Source organism: Protopterus annectens, chromosome 13.part0 (assembly GCF_019279795.1).
Source record: "Protopterus annectens isolate FY-2018-M chromosome 13.part0, PAN1.0, whole genome shotgun sequence".
Taxonomy (NCBI): domain Eukaryota; kingdom Metazoa; phylum Chordata; order Ceratodontiformes; family Protopteridae; genus Protopterus; species Protopterus annectens.
The window spans coordinates 309,671,460-309,697,460 of record NC_056747.1 but is presented as its reverse complement, the minus strand read 5'-3'; the positions used below and the strand labels follow the sequence as shown (position 1 = coordinate 309,697,460).

General features: G+C 42.5%; 1 protein-coding gene across 2 annotated transcripts in view; it reads right to left on the bottom strand.

The window, feature by feature from the left end:
• LOC122787281 (hippocampus abundant transcript 1 protein-like) overlaps positions 1-26,001 on the bottom strand; it is an 880,512-nt gene that overhangs the window by 276,784 nt on the left and 577,727 nt on the right. For both annotated transcript variants that reach the window (XM_044053901.1, XM_044053902.1), the window contains exon 5: positions 13,116-13,230. In XM_044053901.1, coding sequence (XP_043909836.1) covers positions 13,116-13,230 — 115 coding nt within the window. The remainder of the gene's footprint in view (positions 1-13,115; positions 13,231-26,001) is intronic.

The following is a 26,001-nucleotide window of genomic DNA, read 5'->3' as shown; positions in this document are numbered from 1 at the left end:
TTTAGTTCAGTGAAATAACAGTAAACACACACATATATATATATATATATATATATATATATATATATATATACACACACACACACACACACACACACACACACACACACACACACACACACACACACACACACCACTAATCTATAATTAAGAATCTAAATCAAACTGCAAAATGAGGAATGATGGTGGATGTCCATAATATTAATGTGTCTTCTCCACTAAAGCTTTACTACCCTGCCTTGATGGGACTACTGCATATCCGCATGTCAAGCTCCATTTGAGTAACCCGCACGCGCAACCTCAACCTGGTCTGTGACATCTAAAGGACTTGTTGGCGGGACAGATTTGTGTCCCAGCGACTCCCCCATCTGTGGAACAGACTCCCTCTCCATGTCAAGCGGAGTACCTCATTGCCCCTTTTCAAGCACAACCTGGATAACTGGATGGGGAAACAGAAAATACACACCTGGGATTCCACCCGTGTCCCTGCTGGACAGGGGCTTTGGGTGCTGATTTGTCTAAACATGGGCTAAATTCTTAGCTAGGCTTATAAGGGCCTCAGGGCCAATAGCCTAGTAACGTCCTATGATCCTAGGTGAACACCTTCACACAATTATATTATCTTTCTTTGAAGTATCATTTGGGCAGTATTTAAAACATATGGTCTGCATCCCTAGCAATACAAGAAGGAATCTGGGGTGGTGAATATTCACAGGATCTTCTGCAGCACAGGTGTGCTGAAGACTGCTCTGACTTAAAATGGGCAGACTAACATTTTAAAATTGGTATCCAATAAATTTGTTGAAATTAACTCAAGGTAGCACAAAACATCAAAGCTCAGCAGCAAGAAAACTAATTTTCTGCATCAAGGAGATCCAGACTGCTACACTTTCTTGCTACGAAAAAGCAACAATAATGTAAAAAAAAAAATAAAAAAAAAAAAAAAAAAAAAAAAAAGCTCCAGTTTCTTGACTGAGAAAAAAAAAATTTTTTTCTCAATCACAAGACCAGTGTACGTGTGTGCTTTTCTTCATTTTTTTTGTAATCTTTTTTTCAGCCGTTGTGGTTTGCCCCCTTTTCCCCCTTTCTTCCAACCTGGATGAGAATTTCCACTTTACTCTTTCTTCAGTGTTCAGTCCAGGCACACTTTTATATTAACTCATAACAACATCTCCTTTTTTTTCCATATGTATGCCTGTGGCAGCCCTATTCCTCCTGCTGACAAGAAAATGAGATTCCTCCTCTGCAAGGGTATATAACACGATATCAAAATACATTTGTATGTAAAGAGTTTAGCTGTACCATGACAGTGTAGTAAGGTTTTAGAATGTTTCTACCTTCTCAAAAACAGGCCACACCCTAAACCTATAAAGAGATGTAAAAGAGAGGAGATGACTCATCCTATTTCAAGGATTCATCTTTCCAGTCACTTACGGGATAAAACACCATCTCCTTCAAAGCAATCCTGCTTCAAAATCACTATACAAGATTTAGTGCTGCCGAAAGGAAATCTATCAAACTTCTCACTACGACAAAAGCAGAACAACATATTCTCAAGATATGCAGCACCAGCACAGCTCTTTTTTCTCCTCTTTTGCGGATATCTAACAGCATCCCACCTATTTGTTATGCTCCGATAGATGTCAGCTGACAAAAAAGCTCCACTCCCGGCCCAGTTGTCTTAGGACATGAGAAGTGCTCATCAATTTTTTTCTTCTGCAGTATACTTTTAAGGTCCCTTTTCCTCACTAACAGTGCCAAACTTTGCAGCACCCTTCTCTTTTTCTCAGGCATCCACCTTTCCATCAACTTGTTTTCCTAATGCCATCTTTTCTGTTTGTATTTATGCACCTGTTCTAGTACTGTAAACCTCGGCTGTGTTTGTGCTGGCATCTAAGATGATGGTGAATTGTACTCCTCCCAAACCGTACTTTATTTAACACTGCTCATTTTCAAAGTTTGCCCCGCTGGTGACCTTTCAGATTCCAGTGGCTCTGTTGCTGCATCTGTCACCCTACAGGTGTCACTACCATCACAGCACAGTGTTTATTTTGCAGGGTTTACAGAGATCCCAGGTCCAACCTACAGCTTCCAGACATTATCTATGCTCAGCTGCTATATATTACCTCCAAAGTTACTGCTTCCTATTTTCACTGGCAGGTTCAGTTTCTAGAAAGACCAGTTGAGTATTCTGATATGGAACTGCCTCCCATACACTTGAACAGCTCCCTATACAGTAAATAAAGCCAGACAAAGATCCCCCAACAGAACAAGATGATGAAGACTGAGTAAATTCTGCTTCCTCTCCTTTTGAGGATCCCCCATACCTGTGGAAATGTTAAAGATTCTGCCCAATTGTGGTTAAATGTCTTACAAACCCATTTACGTTATTAACATTTGTTTACCAGGATTGTCTAACTGGACAGTAGGTGTGATTCTTCAGTGGAGTCCTGGGGAGAAAAGCTCCACAGGTTACAAAGTAATTTGATGAAATTAAAGTGTAACAATGTTTATCAATAATTAAAAAAATTAACCAAAGTTTAAATAGAGGAAAACTGATTATAAGATATATAGGTGAGCCTAAGTACAATATATATATATATATATATATATATATATATATATATATATATATATATATATATATATATATAAATATACAATCAACTGCATAGAAGAAAAAGTATGATAGACAATTACATTGAATTTAATCTGCATACGGTAGAGTGTAAGACCATGGAAACATGTTTAATAGGGGGTGACTATGGATAATTGCATAACAGAGGTGGGTTCAGGGAGAGTCGTTATAGTTACAAAGTTGGTTTTCATAAAGTTGTGATTTAAGGAGTTTTTTGAATGTGGCAGAGTGGTTTTCTAGCCTGAGGTGTGGGGGAAGCGTGTTCCATATTTTTGCAACTTATTATTACATGGAATGACTTCTACTAGGGATTTGTTACTGGATCGAAGTTCCCTTTTGGTACTATGGAAGTTTGGTAAGCCTGTTAGGGCAGGAGTTTTGTCAGGATGGTACAGTATTTGATGGGCTAAATTGACTTGGTGGTAGTGAAGTAGGTTAGGGAATTTTAACCAGTGTAGTTTATTCAGGGATTGGCAGTGGTGAGAGCGTGATTTAGCACTGTCTGCAAACCTAGCTACTTTGTTGCAGCATATTGAGAATTTAAGGTCAGTTTTATTTAGATTTATTAATACTGGGGATGCATACAGTAGGGTTGATAAGAGATGAGTTCTGGCTACGGCAGTTCTGGAATCAGGGGTTAGGAATTTATTGCTACGATAGGGGAAGCCTAGTTTTTTGTGGACTTTAGAGATGGTTAGGGATATGTATTTATTGAATTTAAGTTGGTGGTCAATTGTAAGTCCTAGTAGTTTGGCCTCAGAAACAGGAGTTATGAGGGTCTTATTACCTGAAAGAATGGAGAAGGTGGGGTCAAGGGTCTTTGTTGGGTTGAATAGCATTAGTTGTATTTTCTTAGAGTTCAATATTAGCTGTGAATTGTTTAGCCAGTTTTCTATTTCTGAGGATTCTTGAGCTCGGGATTGTAGCAGCTGGAAACTGATTGCAGAGCAGATCAGGGTAGTGTCATCTGTATACTGGATAATGTCGGACTTTGTGGTTGCTAACTGGAGTTGGTTTGTAAAGACACTGAATAGAAGAGGACCAAGAATGGAACCTTGAGGTATGCCACATTTGACTAGGAGTGGGGAGGATAGGGAGTTGTATCATTTGACAGATTGAGACCAGTTGCCTAGGTAGCTACGGAACCATTGTGATGTAGTATTATCAAGGTTAAGTCTGGAGAGTGAGCATAGTAGTCTATTGTGTGAAACAGTGTTGAATACCTTTGATAGATCTAGGAAGGTGGCAGATACAAGTTGCCCTTGGTTTCTGTATGTGTTTATGGTATTGGTGAAGTTAATGGGGGCAGTGGTGGTGCTATGGTCAGGTCGAAATCCTTGTTGAGTTTGGGAAAGTAAGTTGTTGGAGACTAGATGGGATAGAAGTTGGTGATGGATACATCTTTCTAGGATTTTTGATAGGGGTGAAAGGATTGCAATGGGACGGTAGCTGGACAGGTCAGTGGAGGCACTGCCCTTGTGAAGAGGGATGATGTATGAGGTTTTCCATAATGATGGAACATAGTGCTCTTTGATGGACCTGTTTACTAGAATTGATATTGGATAGGATATGGCCCTAGAAGCAAGCTGGAGGAATCTGGCTGGGAGGCTGTTGACAGCAAGGGTAGTTGGCTTAAGCTTGGCAAAGAGTTTTTGGATGGTTGATGTAGATACTGGTTTGAGTGATTTGGATGGTTGATGTAGATACTGGTTTGAGTGATAAGGGGGTGGAATTTACTTTGGTTTTGATGGTTGGAAGTGAGATGGTGGGGTTGGTATCATTTATTAATTTTAGTATGGTGGAGGTAAAATAGTTGTTAAAGCTGGACGCTATGTTTGGTGGTGGTATAGTGATTTTTCCAGGTTGGAGGATGCCATTCACTGCAGCCCAGAAATTTTGTGGGTTGTTACTGTATTTATTTTGTAGGGTAAAGTAGTGATTTTGTTTGTCTAGCCTACCCTGCTTTTTTGCCTTATTTCTAAGTTATAGGTAGGTTTGTCTAGTTGTGTATGTTTGAAGTTGTTTCCAGGATTTCCATGTTTTGTCCCTTTGTTTTAATAAGACCTTTGTGGTTTTAAGTAACCAAGGGGCAGGATTACTACATGTTCTAATTGTTTTTATTAGGGCTAGATGGTTTAGGATTGTTAGGAATGTGAAATTAAAATACTCAACTGCATTGTCCACGGGTAGAGTTTTGGTGGGAGCCCAGCTGCAGGATTTTATAACAGTGAATAGCTCTAAGCGTAAGTTTTTGTAGGAGTGGGTTTGTAGAAGGCAGGGTGGGTTGTTACACTTAAGTTTGTGTCGAAGTAGAAAGGTTGGGTTATGGTCACTGAGAGAATTGGGAAGTGAACCACTTTGGTAGGCAGCATTAAGTTGGTTAGTGAGTATCTAATCTAACATGGTGGCTATATCTATACAGGTGGGAGTTTGGATGAGTTGGGTAAAGTTATAGAGTTTAATGTGATTAGTAGGTGTTGGGGCTTGGGTGGAGTTCCAGTCAATGGTAACATCCCCTAGCACTAAGGTTTCGTGAGGGAGGGAGTGGGAAGCCCAGTGGATTATAGATTCTAGGGTGTTTATATAGTAACCTGGCGAGATATATATACCTAGCAAGTTTAGATGTTTGTGTTGGCTTAGATGCAGAGTGGCGAGTAAAGTTTCAGCATTATTGTAGTTTGTACAGTTTTTTTGTAACACTTGAATCTTTAAGCTAGATTTGTACAATAGGGCAACATCTCCACCTCTTTTTTGTGGTCTGTCTACCCTTAGAATGTTATAACCAGGTGGGGTTATGGATTTGTCTTTGACATGAGGTTTAAGCCATGTCACTGTTATGAGCATTATGTTGACGTTATATAAAGACATAGAGGAGTGCAGTTCATCTATTTTGTTCATGATACTACAGATGTTCATATTTAGTATTGGTAGGTCAGTGGGTTTGTGCTTAAGTGGGATGTAGGTGTTATTTGTGTTTATGGTGGTAGATACTGGGCCTGGGTTGGGGTGGATGTCACCTCATCTTAGTAATTGAGCTGCTATGTTAGAAAGAGTTTTGAGGTAGGACACTTGTAGACAATGATATCTATGGCTAGGGTGTTTTTTAGTTTCTGGGATGTATTTTATTGATGGAGTGGTTGGGGGAAGGATGGCCTATGGTTGATTAAGGACGAGTCTAAATGTGTGTAGAGGTTGAATGTGGTAAGGGGTAAGTAGAGGACTTGTTGTTGTTGAGATGAGAGAGTAAATAATGATAGGATGTACTGGAGGCGATTAAATGAGGGCTACAGATGAGAAAAATAATAGCAGTAGAGAAGGGTGGTGCTGAGAGTAGTGAGTGCGAAGCATGATGATAAAGTGAATTGGTTGTAGAATGTGGGTAAGAAGGGGAAGATCAAAAAGGTGTACGGGTAGGATTGAGTTTGACTGGTTGACTGTTGGGTGTGGTAGATGATCAGATGACAATGGGTAGGAATACATCTACAAGGACTGGGGGTGGGTGGAAAATGGGGCAGGGTAGAGGAGCAAACTGAGCCATAGTGTTAGCGTTATTCTCCATAAAAATGTTACAGAAAGCATGGAGGGTTCCCTAACAAACATGGATGACATCTACATGAAAAGCTGTACAAAATGTGTCATTTTTTTCAAATAAGTAGAAGCACTTAAGTAAAATGTGAAAATATGTATAAAACATTTTTGTAAGGGTAAATAATACATGGGAAATGCAACAATATACTTTTTAAGTTTTTCTGCAGAAATGCAGCAAAGTTGTGAAAAAGTACAGTTTTGTACCTACCATAAATGTAGATGTCCGAGAGGAATGCATCTGCAGTCCTTACAAATGGGTTGTCCTGTCGTCAGGCAGCCCTTCGGTCGGCCGGATTCCAAAGTCTGGGTCTGGCTTCGGCTGGTGTCGCACTTCACCCGACGTCATTGCGGCAGTTATTCGGGTATAAAGGCATCAGCCGACGCCATTTTCCTCAGTGTTTCTTGCCCCAGATGCCAGGTGCCCTCTTGGTAGGCTAAATTTGGATAAATGCCAAAGTTTCCAAATAGTAGAGAGCAAACACACAAAATAAACATGTATGTACATATATACAAACAAATACACCATAATAGATCCCCCAAGCTAGCTGAAGATTGGTAAGTACCCTAGGAGTACCTCAGAGGGAAAGGAGGGTGGGTAATCCTGACTGCAGATGCATTCCTCTCGGACATCTACATTTATGGTAGGTACAAAACTGTACTATGTCCTTCAAGGATGCATCTGCAGTCCTTACAAATGGGTAGAATACCATAGCTAAACTAGGGAGGAGGAAATGAGAATAGATTATGGTGTAGTCAGGATCCCTTGCAAAACAGCAGTGGCAAAGCCAGCACGGGATCTAGAGTATAGAGGTAAGTTATAATGCTTGGCAAATGTATGCACGGAGGTCCAAGTAGCAGCCTCTATAATGTCCTTGGTAGCCACCCCTCGTAAGAAAGCTGTGGTAGTGGCTGTGGCCCTTGTGGAGTGAGGCCTGATGTTCTCTGGAGTTTTCTTTCCATGGTAGGAGTAACAAAGTCTAATGCAATTTCCTATCCATTTGGAGATTGTCTGTTTAGAAATTGGTTTTCCTTCTTTTCCTGTTGCATAAGCTACCAGAAGCTGGTCAGTTTTCTATTGTTTTGTCCTGTCCAGGTAGTAGCGTAATTGCCTGTGTACATCCAAGGTATGTAAGAGCTTTTCCTCCCTGTTCTGTGGATTGGGGAAGAATGTAGGAAGGTGGATAGCCTGATTTAAAGAGACTCTGGATACCACCTTAGGCATAAATGTAGGATTTGTTCTCATGGACCCTCTATCTTGATGGAAGATCAGGAAGGGTTGTACTGCCATTAATGCTTGTAGTTCAGAGACCCTTCTTGCTGAAGTTATTGCCAGCAGGAAGGCAGTCTTCCAGGATAAGTATTGCAAGTCTGCTGTAGCTGCTGGCTCGAAAGGAGGTAGAGTCAGTTTTTCTAGCACAAAGTACAAGTCCCATGCTGGCAATGGAGGTTTCCTGGGAGGTTTTACATTTTTAATTCCCCTCAGAAACTGTCTGAGCAGAGGATGCGAGAAGACAGGAGGATCCAAGCTGTATTGTGCTGAAATAGCTGATGCATGTATCTTGATGGAGGAATAGGACAGGCCTGTGTGGTAGATTTCCGCCAAGTACTCCAGGATGTTGGCTATGTTCACCAGTGTCACATCTTGCCCCTTTGCAGCGCTCCAGATGAGATATCTTTTCCATTTTGCTGCATAATTCTTTCTTGTTGAAGGTCTACGAGCCTCCAGGATTATGTCCTTAACCCTTTGGGATAAATTTGGATTAATTTCTGTTATGTAATGTTCCAGGCAGTTAGCTGCAGAGTTTTTAGGTTTGGATGCAGAATGTTGTAGTTGTTCTGTGTCAGCAGTAGTGGGATCAGGGGCAGTTTCCATATTTGTTCCCGGGACATGCTCCTCAGCAGTGGGTACCAATGTTGTCTTGGCCAGTCTGGGGCTATCAGAATGATCCTCGGACGTTCCTCTTTGATCTTGAGAAGCACCTTGTGCATCAAAGGAAGTGGTGGGAATGCGTATGCTGTCAGGCTTTTCCAACTGAAGGATAGGGAGTCCACCTTCCATGCAAGTGGGTGGTAAGTCCTTGTGCAGAATTTCTTCAACTGGTGATTGCATGGGGATGCAAACAAGTCTATTTGTGGTAATCCCCATTCTCTTGTGATGGCTTTGAAGATGTCCGGATGCAGCATCCATTCGTGGGCATCTGTTGTAGTTCTGCTTAATATGTCTGCTAGAATGTTTTCCTCCCCTGGTACATAAATTGCCTGTAACTGAAGGTTGTAGCTCAGAGCCACATCCCATAGGTCTAGTGCCAGCCGGCATAGGGTGTATGAGTGTGTGCCTCCCTGTTTGTTGATGTACCACATAACTGTGGTGTTGTCTGTCCTTATCAACAGCTGGCCTTCGTGGAGAAGAGGTCTGAATGCCTGGATTGCCAATTTTACTGCCATCATTTCTTTTAAATTTATGTGCAGATGCAGTTGGTCTTGAGTCCATAGGCCTTGAATGCACTTGTCCATCATGTGTGCCCCCCAACCGAGGTCTGAGGCATCTGTCGTGATAGTTTGTCTTGGTTGACTTTTGCAGAAGGGCAGTCCTGTGTTTGATTGACAGGCCTGGGCCCACCATAAGAACTCTTGCTTCAGGCATGGGATCATTGGAATTTTGGTTTCCAGGCTGTGCTTGTGCTGAGACCACAAATTCTTTAGGTACCACTGTAGCTTTCTCATATGAAGCCTGGCATGAGAGACCAGAATTATGCAGGATGCCATGAAGCCTAGAGCTTGTAGCACTTTTCTTGCAGTTAGATGGCTCTGCTTTGTTAATGCCAAGAAATAGAGAGGAAGTTGCTCTTTCTTTTCTGCAGTTAAAAATGCCATTTGTTTTGATGTGTCCAGTTCTGCACCCAGAAAGGTTATTTGGGATGGAATCAGCCTTGACTTTTTTGTATTGACTGTGTATCCCAGGGCTTGTAGCAGGTAGATGACTCTTTGTAAGTCTTTTGTTAATTTGTTTTTGTTGTCCGCTTGTATCAGGCAGTCGTCCAGGTAGGGATAGATTTGAATACCCTGAAGTCTGCAATGAGCGATTACTGATGCCAGGCATTTCGTGAACACTCTGGGCGCAGTAGATAAGCCAAAGGGCAATGCTGAGAATTGATAATGCTCTGATCCTGCAAGAAATCTGAGGTATCTTCTGCAAATTGGTCTTATGGGGACGTGCAGGTATGCCTCCTTGAGATCTAGAGTTACCAGCCAAGACTCCTTGCCCAGCATGGGAAGAAGCTGCTGTAAGGTCAGCATTTTGAATTTTGGAACAATGAGGAATGTGTTCAGAGCGGACAGATCTAGAATAGGCCTCCATTTGTTTTCTTTTCTTGGTACCAGGAAGAGCCTGGAGTAAAATCCCTTCCCTTGCTCCATAAATGGTACCTTTTCCACAGCACGCATTCTTAATAATTGAGATATTTGTTTTAGAGCTTCTGCCCTTTGAGAAGGTGGTAGGTTTGGCATTCCTCTCTTTCCTGGTAATGTATGGAAATGGAACCTGTAACCTTTGTCTATAGTCTGCAAAATCCATTTTTCTCTTGTAATGCAGTGCCAGTTTCTTGAAAATAATGTTAGCTTTCCGCCTAAGGGTGCTTCTATTTGTTCCCTGGTAGGCAGTGCCACCGCCAAGTCACTGTGATTGAGTTGTTGTAGTGGTGGTGGCTGTATCCGTGCCTCGCTGGTTGTTACCCTGCCACTGGCGACCCCTGTAGGCACCCCTGGATTGGTTTCTGCCTCTAGAGCGCCTATTCCTGCCTCTTTGTGCCTTAGAGGAGTCCGGAAAGGACCAATTCTTGGAGGGCCAATTCCTGCTAAACCTTGGAGGTTGAACTTGTAAGAAATCTTTTACTGTTTGCACAGATTTTGCTTTCTCTTCCATCTTTTTCAGAACCTGCTGTGCGGGGGCACCAAATAAATTGACCTTGTCCATAGGTGCATCCAAAAGCTTAGATTTGACATGGTCTGGTAATGCCTGCTCTTTCAACCATGCATGCCTCCTGATAACTGTGCCAGTCATGGCTGATCTAAAGGAAGCCTCCAGTGCATCATAGCCACATTTTAAAGAATGGTTACTAACCTGCTGTATGTTATGTAACATTTCTTGAACATACTTTTTATCTAAAGATTCTTCAGAGGACAGCTTTTTAGTCAACTGGTCAAGCATAAACTCTTGATATTGAATCATATGAAATTGGCAGTTCAAAGCTCTAGCTGACAAAGTAGCAGAGGTGTAAACTTTTTTACCCCATCTCTCTAAGGACCTGGATTCCCTATCAGAGGGGAGGGGGTTTTTAGAAGAAGTAGCTGCTACAGCTTTGGGGCCCTGGGAGATAGTCTCTGGATCTGCAAAAGGGGCCTTATATAAGTGGTGATGAGTGTCCGGGACCCTGTAGTACCTATCAGGTTTAGCAGGAGCCGGAGGTAAAGTATCAGGAGTACTGCAAGCATCATTAAATGCATCATCAACAACAGATAGAACTGGAGGAATAGCTAAAGGCCTATGCTGTGGTAAGTGTAGAAAGGTCCTAAGCCTTTTTCTAGAGTCTGAGAAATCTTGGCCCTGCCACTGAAATTGTTCCCTCATAGCATGCAAGGTTTCCCCAAAGGAAAATTCCTCAGGAGGAGAGGCTGAAGGGATGGACTCCTCAGCATCAGAGTCTTCGTAAGGAGAATAAGAAGCCTCAGGAGGGTCTGTATGGTCTGAATCATCAGAAGAATCATCTGTGGCTACTGGCTCACGGGGCTCTGCTCTAGGCCTCTTTTCTGGAGGAGGGAGAGAGGCCCTGTCTGGATGAGTCTGGGATCCACGAATTAAAGTGATGAGATCCTGGGCCAAAGAAAGCATATGGGAGCTGGTACTGGGCCTGTGAGAGGGGGGCTTGGCAGGCACAGGTTTGGAAGTTTTGGCTGCTTTAGCCCTGGCAAAGGCCTTAATAGACATAGCTGGAGGAGGCCTAGCAGCTCCACGTGCAGGGGTAGAAATATCTAGTGGAATGGTGTCTGATAAATCCTGTGACATCGCAACAGAAGGCTGGATTTCAGAAGCCGTTTCTACCAGTATAGAAAAGGCCTCGGTAGAAGGCAAGTTATCGGCTGAAGAAAGAACCGCTTGCTCGGTTTCGGCCGAAACCGAGACACTCGTGGATTGCTTAACCGCGGTTTCAGCCGAAACCGCGGACCGCGAGTGTCGGTCCTTTTCTTTGTGCTTTTTGGTTATTTGCGTAGTCGGAGGATCCGACGGCATAATGTAGGCAAAATCGGAGCCGAAAATCTGTTCAGCAAAGTCCGAGCGGCATCTAAGCGTCCGTCGGTTAAAAGAAGCACAGGCTAGACAAGCTGCTACGTCGTGGTCTGGGCCTAAACAATGTATGCAATAGGAGTGGAAATCTTTATGAGGTATTTGTTTCCCACAAGATAAACAGTTATTAACTTTCTCTGACATCGGCTGAGGCAAGAAAGAGTCCCCAACGGGGTACTTAGCTTTATAGAAGTCTTCGAAGTAGTATTCGGTAGTAGTAATCTCTGGATCTGACCGACCGGCACTTGCGAACAGCTTCTGCTTCGGGCGCCACGCGGCAAGAAAGACTGGGGAAAATGGCGTCGGCTGATGCCTTTATACCCGAATAACTGCCGCAATGACGTCGGGTGAAGTGCGACACCAGCCGAAGCCAGACCCAGACTTTGGAATCCGGCCGACCGAAGGACTGCCTGACGACAGGACAACCCATTTGTAAGGACTGCAGATGCATCCTTGAAGGACATCGGAAGCTGTATCAAATACACAATCAGAGCTTAGTATTTCTTGGACTGCTACTTCTCGCCAAAATCTGTGCTACTTTATTTAGGTTAGACCTTCTGGGTTCCTGGTTATCTAAGCAGCACTATTTTTTTTTTTTTGAGGGGGGTTAACAAGCTTGCTGGTAGTGAAGATTTTACATGGAAATGCTAACTACATTTAAGTGAGCTTATGGCTACAAATGTTACCCGTTTGCCTTCTGCTACTGTTAAAATGTTTATTTATTTATTTCAGTTTGATGACTGGGGAAGTCCACTGGGCCAAGAAGAGTCTGTTTTCAGCAGAGACCCACGAAGAAAAGTTCCAATGACAAATAACAAACAAGTAAATTACAAATATATACAAAGCAGTGTGATTAGTTACATCAAGCTGAGAATACAATGTAATACATGAGGCATAATAAGTTGACAGATTACAGTCATTTTCAGTTAGTGATAGGACTACAACAAGATAGGTGTTAGGTACCATACGAAAAACACTGCTTATCTGTTTGTACAGACTTGGAGGACACTTTAAGGTGGTTCTACCCAGGATGGAATCAAGTACCTATTTAAGTATGAGGTGAACATGACATACTACCTCTACCTACCTAGTAGCACCTACAGAAGGGCCTTAGCCTGTTCTAAACATATCACAATCAGTAGCACCTACAGAAGGGCCTTAGCCTGTTCTAAACATGTCAGTGTGTTATTCTGTCCAGATAACGCTCTAGGTCATAGCTTGGTGCCACTGCTCTTATGCCAAAAGCTTACCTCAATACTGCTGCATTCCATCCACAATCATTTGTTCTTAGCTACACCACAGAACATACAAATACATGGTAATGCCTCACTTATTCTTACCAAATATCAAAATTATTTGTGATTTACTACAGTAAGTATCTACCATTTTGAATAACTATTAGCCTACTAATTAATTTTGATTCTGATTGACCTGCCATTTTGAATAACTATTAGCCTACTTATTAATTTTGTTTCTGACTGTAACAAGGTAAAAAATTCCTTCACAGGCATTTCAGAACAATAGATGCTTCGTTTCTGAAATACTTACCAATCCATAGGCCGTACTGCGTTCATGCTCCTGTGTTATATCTGCAACATATGCAAAGATCACAGAAAAGGTAACAGCAAACACTCCTGACATAGAGATGACTGCAAAATACCACCTATAGAAAAAGAAAAATGTCAAGTAAATCAAACAACATATTCTTCAACCCTTTATCACTAGATAAGAAACAGACAGCCACACTTTATCACTTGATAAGAAACACACAGAAACACAACTGTTGCCTGCAGAGGTGATGCACTGCAATTCAACAGAGGAAGCAGTTTACTACAAATCAAAACTTTGTTAATCTAAATGTTTTCAGTGACTACTATCACAATCCTAACAAGCCACTGAAGCCAGAACTAACACTTGGCAAAATACAAAATGAATGCATGCTTAAATACACTGCATATACTTACTTAAATGCCCATTACTATATAAAGTGATATTTCATGAACAGTACCCAACTGTATGGCATTACATCCACTTAGCCAATGCTAGCTTGGCTATATGCATCACTCTCCTCTAACACTGAAAATGGGTATGTACATTTTTCCAGGATAGAGATGGCAGTATGAGCAGCTAAAAACAGAACTTTAAAGAAAGACACTGCTGACCTGCCAAGGATACCGCGTGAATCAAAGACAAAATATAAAACAATCTTCGGTACACTTCCACGGCCTTGGTTACACAATTAATAAAAAAAACTAAAACAAAAAACTTTTTAATGAAATCTTTAAAAACACTGACAAACTTAGAACAAGGAGAGCTAATACATCCGATGAGTGCTTTCGGCTGCAAGCCTTCTTCAGATCATAATCTCTCGCTGCTCTCTTCTGAGTAAGAAACAAAAGTTGACCAATGGGCTCTAGGGTAGATGACAACACCTACTAGTTATCCAATCAAATATTAACCAATGGCAGGTCTTTTGTTCACCAGCCTCCTAAACTACACCAATAGATAGCCTTCTATACTTTAGGATCGGCTTGAGTGGCACTACAGTGTTCAGACCAGAAAGCCGATCAGCTGTCAAATTCACTATCCAGCTTGTTTTGCATATTTCGGTACGATTGTTTACATCACCTTCACCAATTTTGTAAGGCACACTTTGAACAGCTTTGAAAACAAAGCTAAGCGTAGGATGCATTAACACATGAAGCTCAAATGCATTCTTAAGATCTAAATTGTGAATACCCCTTTGGTGGCAAAGTAGTCTGCCTTTCAAACGCTGCACCGTCTTGCCAACGTAAAAAGCTTCACATTGGCAACAAGACGTAAGGTACACTAAGTGTTGACTGTTGCAGTCTACATACATATTAAATGTGTAGCTCTTATTGGTTTTTGGATGTGTAACCATGTTGCTACTATCAATCGATGTACACGCTTTACATCTAGTGCATTTGAATGTCCCTTTTTGATCAGCTATCTTTTTGCGAGTAAATCTATCTTTGTTGCACAGCAGTCTTTTCACATTCTTCTTGTTTTTGAAAGTAAACCTCGGCTGCTCACCTACTATATCTCTTATTTTATCATCCTCTGTAAGTATCGGCCAAAATCTCTTGATTATTCAACATATCTCTTTATTGTCCGTACTAAAGGTGAGTGCACAGTTCAGCATGTTACCCTTCTGTTTCTTTGGATTGTCATTGTTGCTGCTTGGTTCCTTCCGTGCGTAGTATGGTCTACCGTTCCCATTTCTTAGTGCACTATGATCAAACTTAATTTTCAAGCCATTTGTTTTGTATCCTCTATCCTGAAGATTTCTCTCAAGCTGTGAACACTTTTTTTAAAATTGGCATCATCAGTATCAAGCCTAGAAATCTGTAGTACTTGGTTTTCCATGATATTCTTATATATATGGCTGGGATGCATGCTTTGGCGATACAAATCGTGATTCTTCCATGTGTCTTTTCTGTGTAATTTGGTACTGAGCCTTCCTTGTTGCAATAATAATTCAATATCTAAGAAGTCGATTGCTTCCCTGGATGATTTAACTTTGAATTCCAAAAATGTGGTGCTTGTGGTTCAAGAATGCAGTGAACATTGCCAGCTGTTCCTCATCGCCTTGCCACAAATTAAAGATATCATCCATCCACGAATCAGCCATACTATAGAACCTGTGAACACCATGGATTGTCATCACTGAGAACCTTACTTTCTTCCCAATAGGCCAGTACCAAATTAGAATAACTATTGGCACAGGGTGTGCCCATGGTTACACCCCATGTCTGCCAATAGTAATCTAGACCATAGACAACAACATTGTTTTGTAGGATGAACTCCAGTAGGGAACCCAAAAGATCTGCATGAAGCCCAATATGATGGAGATATTCACAAATAGCTTCAGATCCCATAGCTGTTAGGGATCACTATAAACAAAACTACTGATGTCCATTGTAACAAGAACAATATCAGTGGTGCTTTTCAGATTTTCTGTTTTATCAAAGAGGTCAAACAAAAAACTACCTGTGCCCTTCAATACTGAACCCACCTTAGGTAGGACTTTTTTCAATTTATTTTCCACAAAGATCAAGAGGGCTTCAGTTAACCAGCCTCTTCCAGCTATGGTAGGTCATAGAGGTGGATTATCATGATTTTTGTGGATCTTGGGTAGACTGCTGATGCTCGGAATGGTTGGTTGTATAACTTGAAAAAAGTCTAATAATTCCTTCGAAATGCGTCTTTCCATGAGCATATCAAACAGATTGCTCTGAAAGCTCTTAACAATTGCATCTAGCTCCCTTTTACTAATCTTTTTATAAGTCTGTTCATCTTCCAGCATATTGAACATCCTATTTCTGTACCACAGTGGCTCCCCCCCTTTGTCAGCAGGTTTGATGACAAGGTCTTCATTTTCTTCAAGTTGAAAAAGTGCTTGTTTTTCTTGATAAGTAATATTGTGAAAAAGTCTGCCTTTATTTGGTTTTATCCTAATCCTTTCAACCTCATTTTCACATAACCTAAGAAAAAGTTCCACTGCGGGGTATTTACCGGTACAAAAGTACTTGGTCGTTTGTAGCCTTCCTGTGTACCGTCATTTCTTTTGCCAAATATTGATTTCAAAGCAATGTTCCTACCAAACTGTTTCTTGTCCACTACAAAATCATTGAAGTCAGAACGCAGAGAGGGAATGAATGTTAAAAGACTTTGTTTAACAACTGCAGCTGCTCTTAACTTAAAGATTTTTGAGACAAATTCACAACTGTCTTGTCCACAATACTAAGAAGGTTAATTTCTTTAGCCTTCTTTCTTGACTTCGGGATCTTGGATTCCTGTGTGTATACTGGTTCATAAAAACCAGGAGCTGACATTTAAACGGTACACGAACCACCCCTTCTTTTGGTCTAGTCCCTGTAAAAGAACTCGCAACAAGTTCATGTTCTTTAATAGGCAAACTCTGTATAGTAGTATTGGAGAGAATTTCTGCTTTCTCTGCTGCTATTGCAGCAGGTTCATTCCTTGGTCTCTCCATTCATAATTAGCCATTGCTGAGTTGTTAGCAATGGCCCGTGGTTCATTATTCGAATGGGATATGCATTTCCAAGGAATTATTCAACTTTTTTCAAGTTACACAACCAACCATTCTGAGCATCAGCGGCCTACCCAAGATCCACAAAAATCTTGATAATCCACCTCTATGACCTATCGTAGCTGGAAGAGGCTGGCTAACTGAACCCTTCTCGATCTCTGTGGAAAATGAATTGAAAAAAGTCCTACATAAAGTGGGTTCAGTACTGAAGGACACAGGTAGTTTTTTATTGGACCTCTTTGATAAAACAGAAAATCTGACCAGCATGACTGATATTGGTCTTGTTAGAATGGACACCAATAGTTTGTTTACAGTGATCCCTAACAGCTATGGGATCGAAGCTATTCATGAATATCTCCATCCTATTGGACTTCATGCAGATCTTTTGCGCTCCCTACTGGACCTCATCCTAGAAAACAATGTTTTTGTCTATGGTCGAGATTACTATTGGCAGACATGGGGTGTAGCCATGGGCACACCCTGTGCCAATAGTTACTTTAATTTAGTACTAGCCTATTGGGAAGAAAGTAAGCTTCTCAGCGATGAAAATCTATGGCATTCACAGGTACTATACTATGGCCGATTTGTGGATGACATCTTTATTTTGTGGCAAGGCGACGAGGAACAGTTGGCAATGTTCACAGCGTTCTTGAACATAAGCACCACATTTTTGGAATTCAAAGTTAAATCATCCAGGGAAGCAATCAACTTCTTGGATGTCGAATTATTATTGCAACAAGGGAGGCTCAGCACCAAATTACACAGAAAAGAGACATGGAAGAATTACTATTTGCATCGCCAAAGCATGCATCCCAGCCATATATTTAAGAATATCATGGAGAACCAAATACTATGGATTTCTAGGCTTTGTACTGATGATGCCAATTTTTAAAAAAAAGAGTATTCACAGCTTGAGGGAAATCTTCAAAATAGAGGATACAAAACAAATGACTTGAAAATTAAATCTGATCGTAGTGCACTAAGAAATGGGAAAGGTAGACCCTACTACACAAGGAAGGAACCAAGCAGCAACAATGACAATCCAAAGAAACAGAAGGGTAACACACTGAACTGTGCACTCACCTTTAGTACTGACAATAAACAGATATGTCGAATAATCAAAAGATTTTGGCCGATACTTACAGAGGATGATAATATAAGAGATATAGTAGGTGAGCAGCCGAGGTTCACCTTCAAAAACAAGAAGAATGTGAAAAGATTGCTATGCAACAAAGATGGATTTAATCGCAAAAAGATGCCTGATTGAAAAGGGACATTCAAATGCACTAGAGGTAAAGCGTGTACGTTGACTGATAGTAGCAACATGGTTGCACATCCAAAAACTAATAAGGGCTACACATTTAATATGTATGCAGACTGCAACAGTTGACACTTCGTGTACCTTACGTCTTGTTGCCAATGTGAAGCTTTTTACGCTGGCAAGACGGACCAGCATTTGAAAGACAGAATACTTTGCCACCAAAGGGATATTCACAATTTAGATCCTACGAATGCACTTGCGCTTCATGTGTCGATGCATTCTACATATAGCTTTGTTTTCAAAGCTGTTCAAAGTGTGCCTTACAACATTACAGAAGGTCAAACAATCACACCGAAATATGCAAAACAAGCTGGATAGTGAATTTGGCAGCTGATCGGCTTCCTGGTCTGAACACTGTGGCACCACTCAAGCCGATTCTAAAGAATAGGAGGCTATTTATTGGTGCAGTTTAGGAGTCTGGTGAACAAAAGACATGCCATTGGTTATTACTTGACTGGATAACTAGCAGGTGTTGTCATCTACTTGTTTCTTACTCTGAGAGGAGAGCAGCGAGAGCTTACGATCTGAAGAAGCTTACAGCTGAAAGCGTTCATCGGATGTATTAGCTCTCCATGCTCTAAGTTTGTCAGTGTTAAAAGCAGCAAAAGCCTGCAAAGTACTGCACACATTTTTAACATAAATTGGTAACTGAAATACAGATGATATTCAGACGGTCAACAAAAAATATAAAAAGTGAAGTAAAAGGGACTGTGAAAACTCATGAGAGGACAAAACATAGTAAGGAACAGAGGTGAGACAATGAGACGGTAATGGCAGCTGAAGGAGAAAAATCCTTAGTTACACTAGAGAGAAAGACTGACCAAATACGCTCTGACATCTCAAAAATTAGCGTCTCTCTGCTAGAATACACAGACGCACATAGTAGAAGGCTGCTGGAGATAGAAGATGTTTTAACCAGGGATTCAGATGAAATAACTGGTATGCAAACTGCTGAAAAGGAGATAAAACAATGAGGGAATAGCAACTAAAATATGAACAAATGTCACTAATTTCATTGTGCTTCTGACTGTAACAACGTTAGAAATTCCTGTACAGGTAATTAGGACAACATGTGCTTCTTTTCTGAAATACTTACCAAAAGACTTAGGGACACAGGTGGACAATGGTCTCACCTTCGATAACCACATCGCCACAACAGTCAGGAAATCCTTCTATGTGGCACATCTCATCACTAAGGGCTTTTCATCCAGAAAAAAGGAGGTCATTGTCCCACTGTACTCATCCCTCATTAGACCCATTATAGAATACAATGCCTCGTTTGGTATGTACCTCTCAAGACATCTGCAACAACTGGAAAGGCCACAGAAATACCTCACTAAAAGAATCGCAGGCCTAAAGCAGATGCCCTACACTGACCGCCTTAAAAAACTCCAGCTATACTCTGTCACATACCGTCTACTCAGAGGCGATCTTTGCTTAACATACAAGGCCATGTCAAACCCAGAGCTGTTGGACATGCTACACTTAAATAAATCCCAATCCCTCAGAGCCACACGCTCCAGGGATCTAAACCTTTTCATCACAGTAAACAAAACATGCTGGAGGGATAGGTTCCTGACCCAGAGACTTCCCACACTCTGGAATAGATTGCCCATACATGTCAAGCAGAGTGCCTCTTTGGTCCTCTTCAAAAGGAACCATGACGATTGGATGGGAGAAAGGAAATTCACCCCGGGGATCACATCAGTCGCCCTGCTAGACAGGAGTCCAGGGAAGTAAATAGTGTGGGAAGAAATAACCAGGGAATTGTTATGGCTAGGCTTGTATAGGCACTAGGGCTGATAGCCTAGTACCAACCTATGAACCAATAGGCACAGAAACTGGCTGGACTCAAAAAAAGATCATTGAGACAATTTGATGTTTACAGCAGAACTAGAACAAATGGAAAGGAAAGGGCTGCAAACACCTTATGAGAAAATGCCTCAGCATATGAACTGGACCTCCTTCTGGTGGTGTTACATAAAAAGAGCACACACAGTAAATATTCCTAACTTGAGACCAATATTAAAGTACAGACACATTTCACCAGATGTATGGTAATATTGAGAAACTGGAAAACTATAGGAAACAAAGATGATGTCTCTGAAGGGTTGCAATATCACAGAATACTAGCTGAGGGAAGATACTTACAGAAACATATGTATGTATTTGGGCTTGTCACTGCTATGAAAATAAGATAGAATGAAGTAGAATTTTCACATTTCTCAATGAAATATGGCTATTAGGCAAGATTATTAAACATTAAAAGAATACTGCAACATGGTGCAAACCATGAACACACATCATATTGTCAATGGCAGACCAAGCACCTACATAAGTTAAGTTTTGTAGGCAAGAAATTCTACTGTGAAAAACACTGGCATTTTTCTTTATTTTGCTTGAAAATGAAGCCATTTAACAGTAAGGCATGCCAAACAAAGTTAAATGCTATTAGATGTGAATCTAAGTAGTAAAGAGCTTGCAAAGAATTTGACAATTATAAAATGAAAATTAGAAATGTAGTCACAATGAAAGAAAATGTTTTCTGGAATAATATCCACAGTCGGTATTTAATAGGCTCAAAATAGTAAGGGAATGACAGAAGTAAAAATGAATAAGGGGAATAGAACAGGTTGAACTGCAACTGAAAGACGCTAGAATGTATATAAAGGAATAATTAGAAAATATGAATGAACATATAGCTGTTTTAAAATCATTTTTTTTTTGTTTGTTTTACAACAACCCTACGGCAACCAAACGGTTAGGTCAATTTATGACAACAAAAGATTGAAGGAATGATAACTAAAACTAGAAATTGTGAGAATGGTAGGGTAGAAGTTGACTTAGGAAAAGTTATGAATGCAATGATAAATTAATTAAGTACACTATATAGACAAGACACAGAGGTTGAGAGTAAATGCACAGAAGATGATAACATATTTGAGATGAAGGGGACTGAAATTAAAGAAATAATGGGAAACCAGAATACAAGAAAACCTCCTGGAAGTGCTGGAATTCGCACAGACGTATGACAAAGAAGGAAGAGGAAATAAGTCTGGCTAGTACTTAATATTTTTCTGGGTATGGATGTACCCTTGACTTGAAAAGAAGTTATGTACTCATCATAGCATTCCATCTATTTTTTTGCTTTTCAGGTGTCTTCAATCTGTGGGATATGGATCTGGGACGGATCTGACTCGGCCGCATTTTACCAGCACTGGATCCAAGCTCCTTCCCTCCTGTCTCCTTCTTCCCCTCAGATCAAGTTTGCTGTCCCCCCATAGCATCCCAACCTGACTCAATGCCTTATCCCTTGGCAAAATTACTCAGAGAGGATCATAAGAAATTACCAGTTATGCCAAAGAAAAGGCCATGTCTATTCCAGCCAGACAACCACACAGTCCACGTAAGGCAGGGGGAAGGAGGGAGGGACAGATAAAGACAAATGAAAAGCAACAACTCAGATGGAACGTTATGGTGAGTACATAACTTCTTAATCTGAAGTTGTTGTTTTCATTTGGTCTTCGACCTGTGGGACAGAGTCTCCAGCTACCAAAAACCTGGGAGGCCCTCATGGAAGGATATTCCAGAGCATGACAGAGCCAAAGGATGCCCTGCTTCTGGACAGAAGATCCAACTTGTAATGGGAAATGAAAGTATGTGAAGATGCCCAGGTAGCCGCAGAGCAAATGTCATCCAAATAAACTCTGGACCAAAAGGCAGCTGAAGTAGCCACAGACCTTGTAGAATGCGCCTTAACATGACCTGGTGGAGACAATCCTTTGGTTGAAGACACCAGAAGTATGCACTGCAAGATCCAATGAGCAATAGTGACCTTCAATACAGGTTACCCTACAATGAGCTTAGAGTGGGAAACAAAAACGTTATCAGACTTACGAAAGGCCTTTGTTCTGTACAAGTAAAAATGTAATCGTCTATGAACATCCAGCAGGTACACTTTATACTCTCCCTTATTCTGGAAGTTCAGAAAGAAAACAGGGAGATTGATAACCTGATTAATGTTGGATTCCGAAGCCACTTTCAGAAGGAAAGAAGGAAGGATTAGTGCGCAAGGATACCCTGTCTTTAAGGAAGATCATATAAGGAGGCTTAATCGATAAGGTTTGAAGCTCCGACACTCTTTTAGCTGAAAGAATGTCAATCAGGAAGGCTGTCTTCCAAGACATGAAGTGTAGATCCACCGAAGCAGCAAGTTCAAACAGGAAAAAAACTAAGACTTGGAGGACCAATGTAAGGTCCCAAGGAGGCGATGGGTCCTTGACTGGTGGCCTAAGAAGAAAGGTACCCTTCAAAAAAACTTTACAGAGCTTAGAAGAAGCCAGGGAAGCTGAATTATCCCCTATCTGGAAGTTGGAAATAGCAGCCACCTGAACTTTAACCGTCAAAAATCTGGCACCCTGTTGAAAAATACCTGCCAGAAAATCTAAAACAGCAGGAACCGGGGAAGTAAAAGGATCCAAAGTCACATTGAGATGCACAAATTAAACCTACCTAGTGGAAGATTTATGCTCCACTACCAATATCTTCTTAACCGAACAAGATAGCCTGGGAGTCCTAATTACCATGAGAACTGGAGCAGCCAAGCAGTAAGCTTTAGACTGTCCAGATCTGGGTGTGGAATCCCTGAGGGATGTGAAATCAGATCCGGAACCACATCCAACGTCCAGGGAGTACACACTACACAAGTCCACAGAGAAGGAAACAATACTTTGAGAGGCCAGAAGGGGGCAATGAGGATGAGTGAGCTCCCCAGCCATTGCGTTTTTTGAATGAACTTTGGAATCAGTGGAAGTGGAGGATAAGCATAGAGAAGACCGGAGGGCCAAGCATGAACCATAGTGTCCCTGGGGGACTCTCCCAGAGGGGAGGGGGGTTCAGAGTGAAAATGTTGGAAGGAGAGGCAACCTTACTTTAGAAACATCTGTTACACTACTGAAGGATTCAGAGACCACTTGTAAGGCATCAGGATAGACCTGCTAAGCCTGTCTGCTAGAAGGATGGACCTCACCGGAATGTGTGCTGCCACCAGAAAACAGCCAGTGGAGATCGCCCACTTCCACACTCTCATAGCTTTGTGCCAAAGGGGATAAGACCTGGTTCCCCCCTGCTTGTTGATGTACCAGACTACAGACATGTTTGGCTGTCTGGATGGCAGTCATCCCTAGAGGAAGATGGACATGAAGAGCTTGCATCGCCAAGAGAATTGCCCTCATCTCCAAGACAATGACAAGCAATTGGGTCTCTGGGAACACCACGTGCCTTAGACTGTCCTTCCCAAGCAATGCCCCCCCCCCCCACACCCGAGTAGGAAGGCGTCCGTGGTCACCATGAACAATCGGGCAGGAAGAATAAATGGGCAACCCCAATGAAGGTCCGGGGATTGAATCCACCAGAGAAGAGAATCCCTGCATGCTCGAGATAACCAAACAGGATGGGACAATAGCAGATCTAGTAATGACCACTAGACTGTGAGAGGAGGAGATTGAGCCTGAAGGATACTCAAGACATGAAGTTTGAGGGATTGCAGTCTGTCTGGACTTAGCAAAACTTTGGTCTGAATGGTGTCCAACCGAGCTAGATTTATGGTGGTGCCCAACTGATGGGTGGTCTGGAGAAGAGAATCCCTGGCTTGGCAGAGTCGATGCCTGGAGGGAGCAGAAAGGAGCCAATCGTCCAGGTAGGGAAAGACCTGGAAGCCCTGTAGCTGCAGGCGAGCTGCTACCACTGCCATCACTTTGGTGAACACCCTGGGGACTATGGTGGGACCAAAGGGTAGCACTCTGAACTGGTAATGATTGGCCCCCAGCTGGAAGCGGAGGAACCCCTGAAAGCATCTGTCCATTCTGAAGAGATTGTTCACGTCCTGGATGTCCACAAAGCACATCCAGTTGTTCTCCTGAAGGAAGTGGAGGACACATTGGAGTGTGACCATCCGGAATTTTGTTTTGGCAACTGCCAGGTTTAGGGTTGATGGATCTAGGTTCAGTCTCAAGTCCTCCGTCTTCTTTGTCATTAAAAAGAACTTGGAATAGATGCCTAATCCAGACTGGTCTGGCGGGATGGGCTAGATGACTTGCTTTTCGAGCAGCTTAGAAATTTCCACTGCTGCATCCTCCCTTTGCAAGGGTGGGATGTCCGGAAGGTGTTTGGGAGAGAATGGCATTTGTGTGAAAGGAATTAAATATCCTCTGGATATGACTTGCAACACCCAACGATAGTCTGTGTTGGACTCCCAGGCCGTTGGGTGTAGCGAAAGTCAACCCCCGACTGCCTCAAGAGACAAGAAGCCAGGCAGCCTTTCAGGGCTGCTGCGTGGGCCTGTCTGGGAAAGAATCCTGAGAACCTCGGTTCCACCTCTGCCATGAGGGCGGAATCTGTCAAATCCTCCTCCGCGTCTGGGAAAAGGCAAGACCTGAGCTTCCTGGGAATAAACCTGAGACTTCTGGAACCACATCTTCGCCCCTTGCTGATTTCTGGACAAGGTTCATTGAGGAGTTGAGAAGAGGACTCCGACAGCAGACAGAGTCTTCCTGTCCTTCTTGTTCTGGACCAGTGTGTCATGTACAGTCTTTTCAAAGAGAGTGGAACCATCGTACATGGCATTTGTTAAAGCTGCCTTAAAGAGCTCCACAAAGGCACAAAGTCAGAGCCAAGCGTGATGCCTGATGCCAACACCTGTTCTGGCTGGTCTAGCAGCAACCTCAATAGCGTTAGATAAAAGCCACATAGAGCTATTTGCAATGTAGGTGAGGGTGGCCATATGAAAGGAGAAAACCTTCTTTTCCTCTGCCGACATGGACCCTGGGGTACAATCGACGACCTTTTTAACTAGGTCTTGCTGAAGCCTGATCATATGAGCCATGTAGTTCAGCGTATGCACAGAGAAGTTCAGCGCATGCACAGAGAACGCTGCTGAAGTGTAGACCCACTTCCCGAAATGGTCCATGGTTATCAATTCTTGGTCTGGCAGATGGACCATTGAGCTCTCCTGCATGAACTCCTTCTTGGTGGCCACTGCCCTTCCTCCAAGTTGGTGACCTCTGTGAGAGACTCTGGCACGGAGTCTAAGTGTCTGCTTTTACACATGTTTTCGAGGCATCTCCTCAGGAGGGGTATGTGGGGAGGACTCGAAAACGTCAAGCTGTTTCCTTGGGGGAACTCCCTGAGGCGGAGAGGCAGCAGGCTGTCCCTGAGGGACCAGGACAGCGGAATCCAGTACAGACACATAGGGAGCCAAGATAGACTCTGAGGACGAAAGCGTCAAGGATCTTGATGGAACCAAGAGGACCCTCTCCACCACGTCAAAAGCAGAAGGAGAATGTACCCCTGGAACTGGGACTGTGACAGGGTCCATAATCCTCTGAATCAATGAGGGAGCCAGAGCCGAAGCTGAACCTCCAGGCATTGAGACTCCAAAAGGACGGCTCCGCTCTGAAAAATCCAGAGCCAACACCACCACATCGGATCCAACGCTGAAGTTATGGCTCCGATAGCCAGTCAGCTCTGAACTGGTCAAAGCTAACCCACTCAGGGCAATGGTCGGTGTTGAGGTATAGGGTACCATAAGCGCCAAACCCTCAATGCAGAGGGGCCTCAGACCAAAAGACTCCAAAGCCAGGGGTCGGATTGGAGAAGGACTGATTGAGATAAAGGCATACTGCATGCCCCCAGCCCCAGAGGGGAAGGGGGCAGGCAAGACACCTATCTGAATCTGAGTGCGGATGAATCTCTGCATCATCCTGTCCACCTCAGCTTTGGAGAAGCTGCGGGTGTACCTGGAGGAAGAGGCCACCAATACTATCCTAGACAGGCAGTGAGGGGAAGCAGACACTAAGGAATCGACCTGAGATACCTCCGGCTCTGGGGAGAAGCAAGGTGACTGGAGCTGTGGGGAACCTGAGCTACGAGCTGGGCAAGATTTCACAACCTCTTCCTCAGCCTATCCTGGTCCCTGTGCTTGCCCTTCTCTCCGGTCCCGGTCCTCTTGGCAGGAAGTTGAGTCCCAGAGGCCAGGGTGA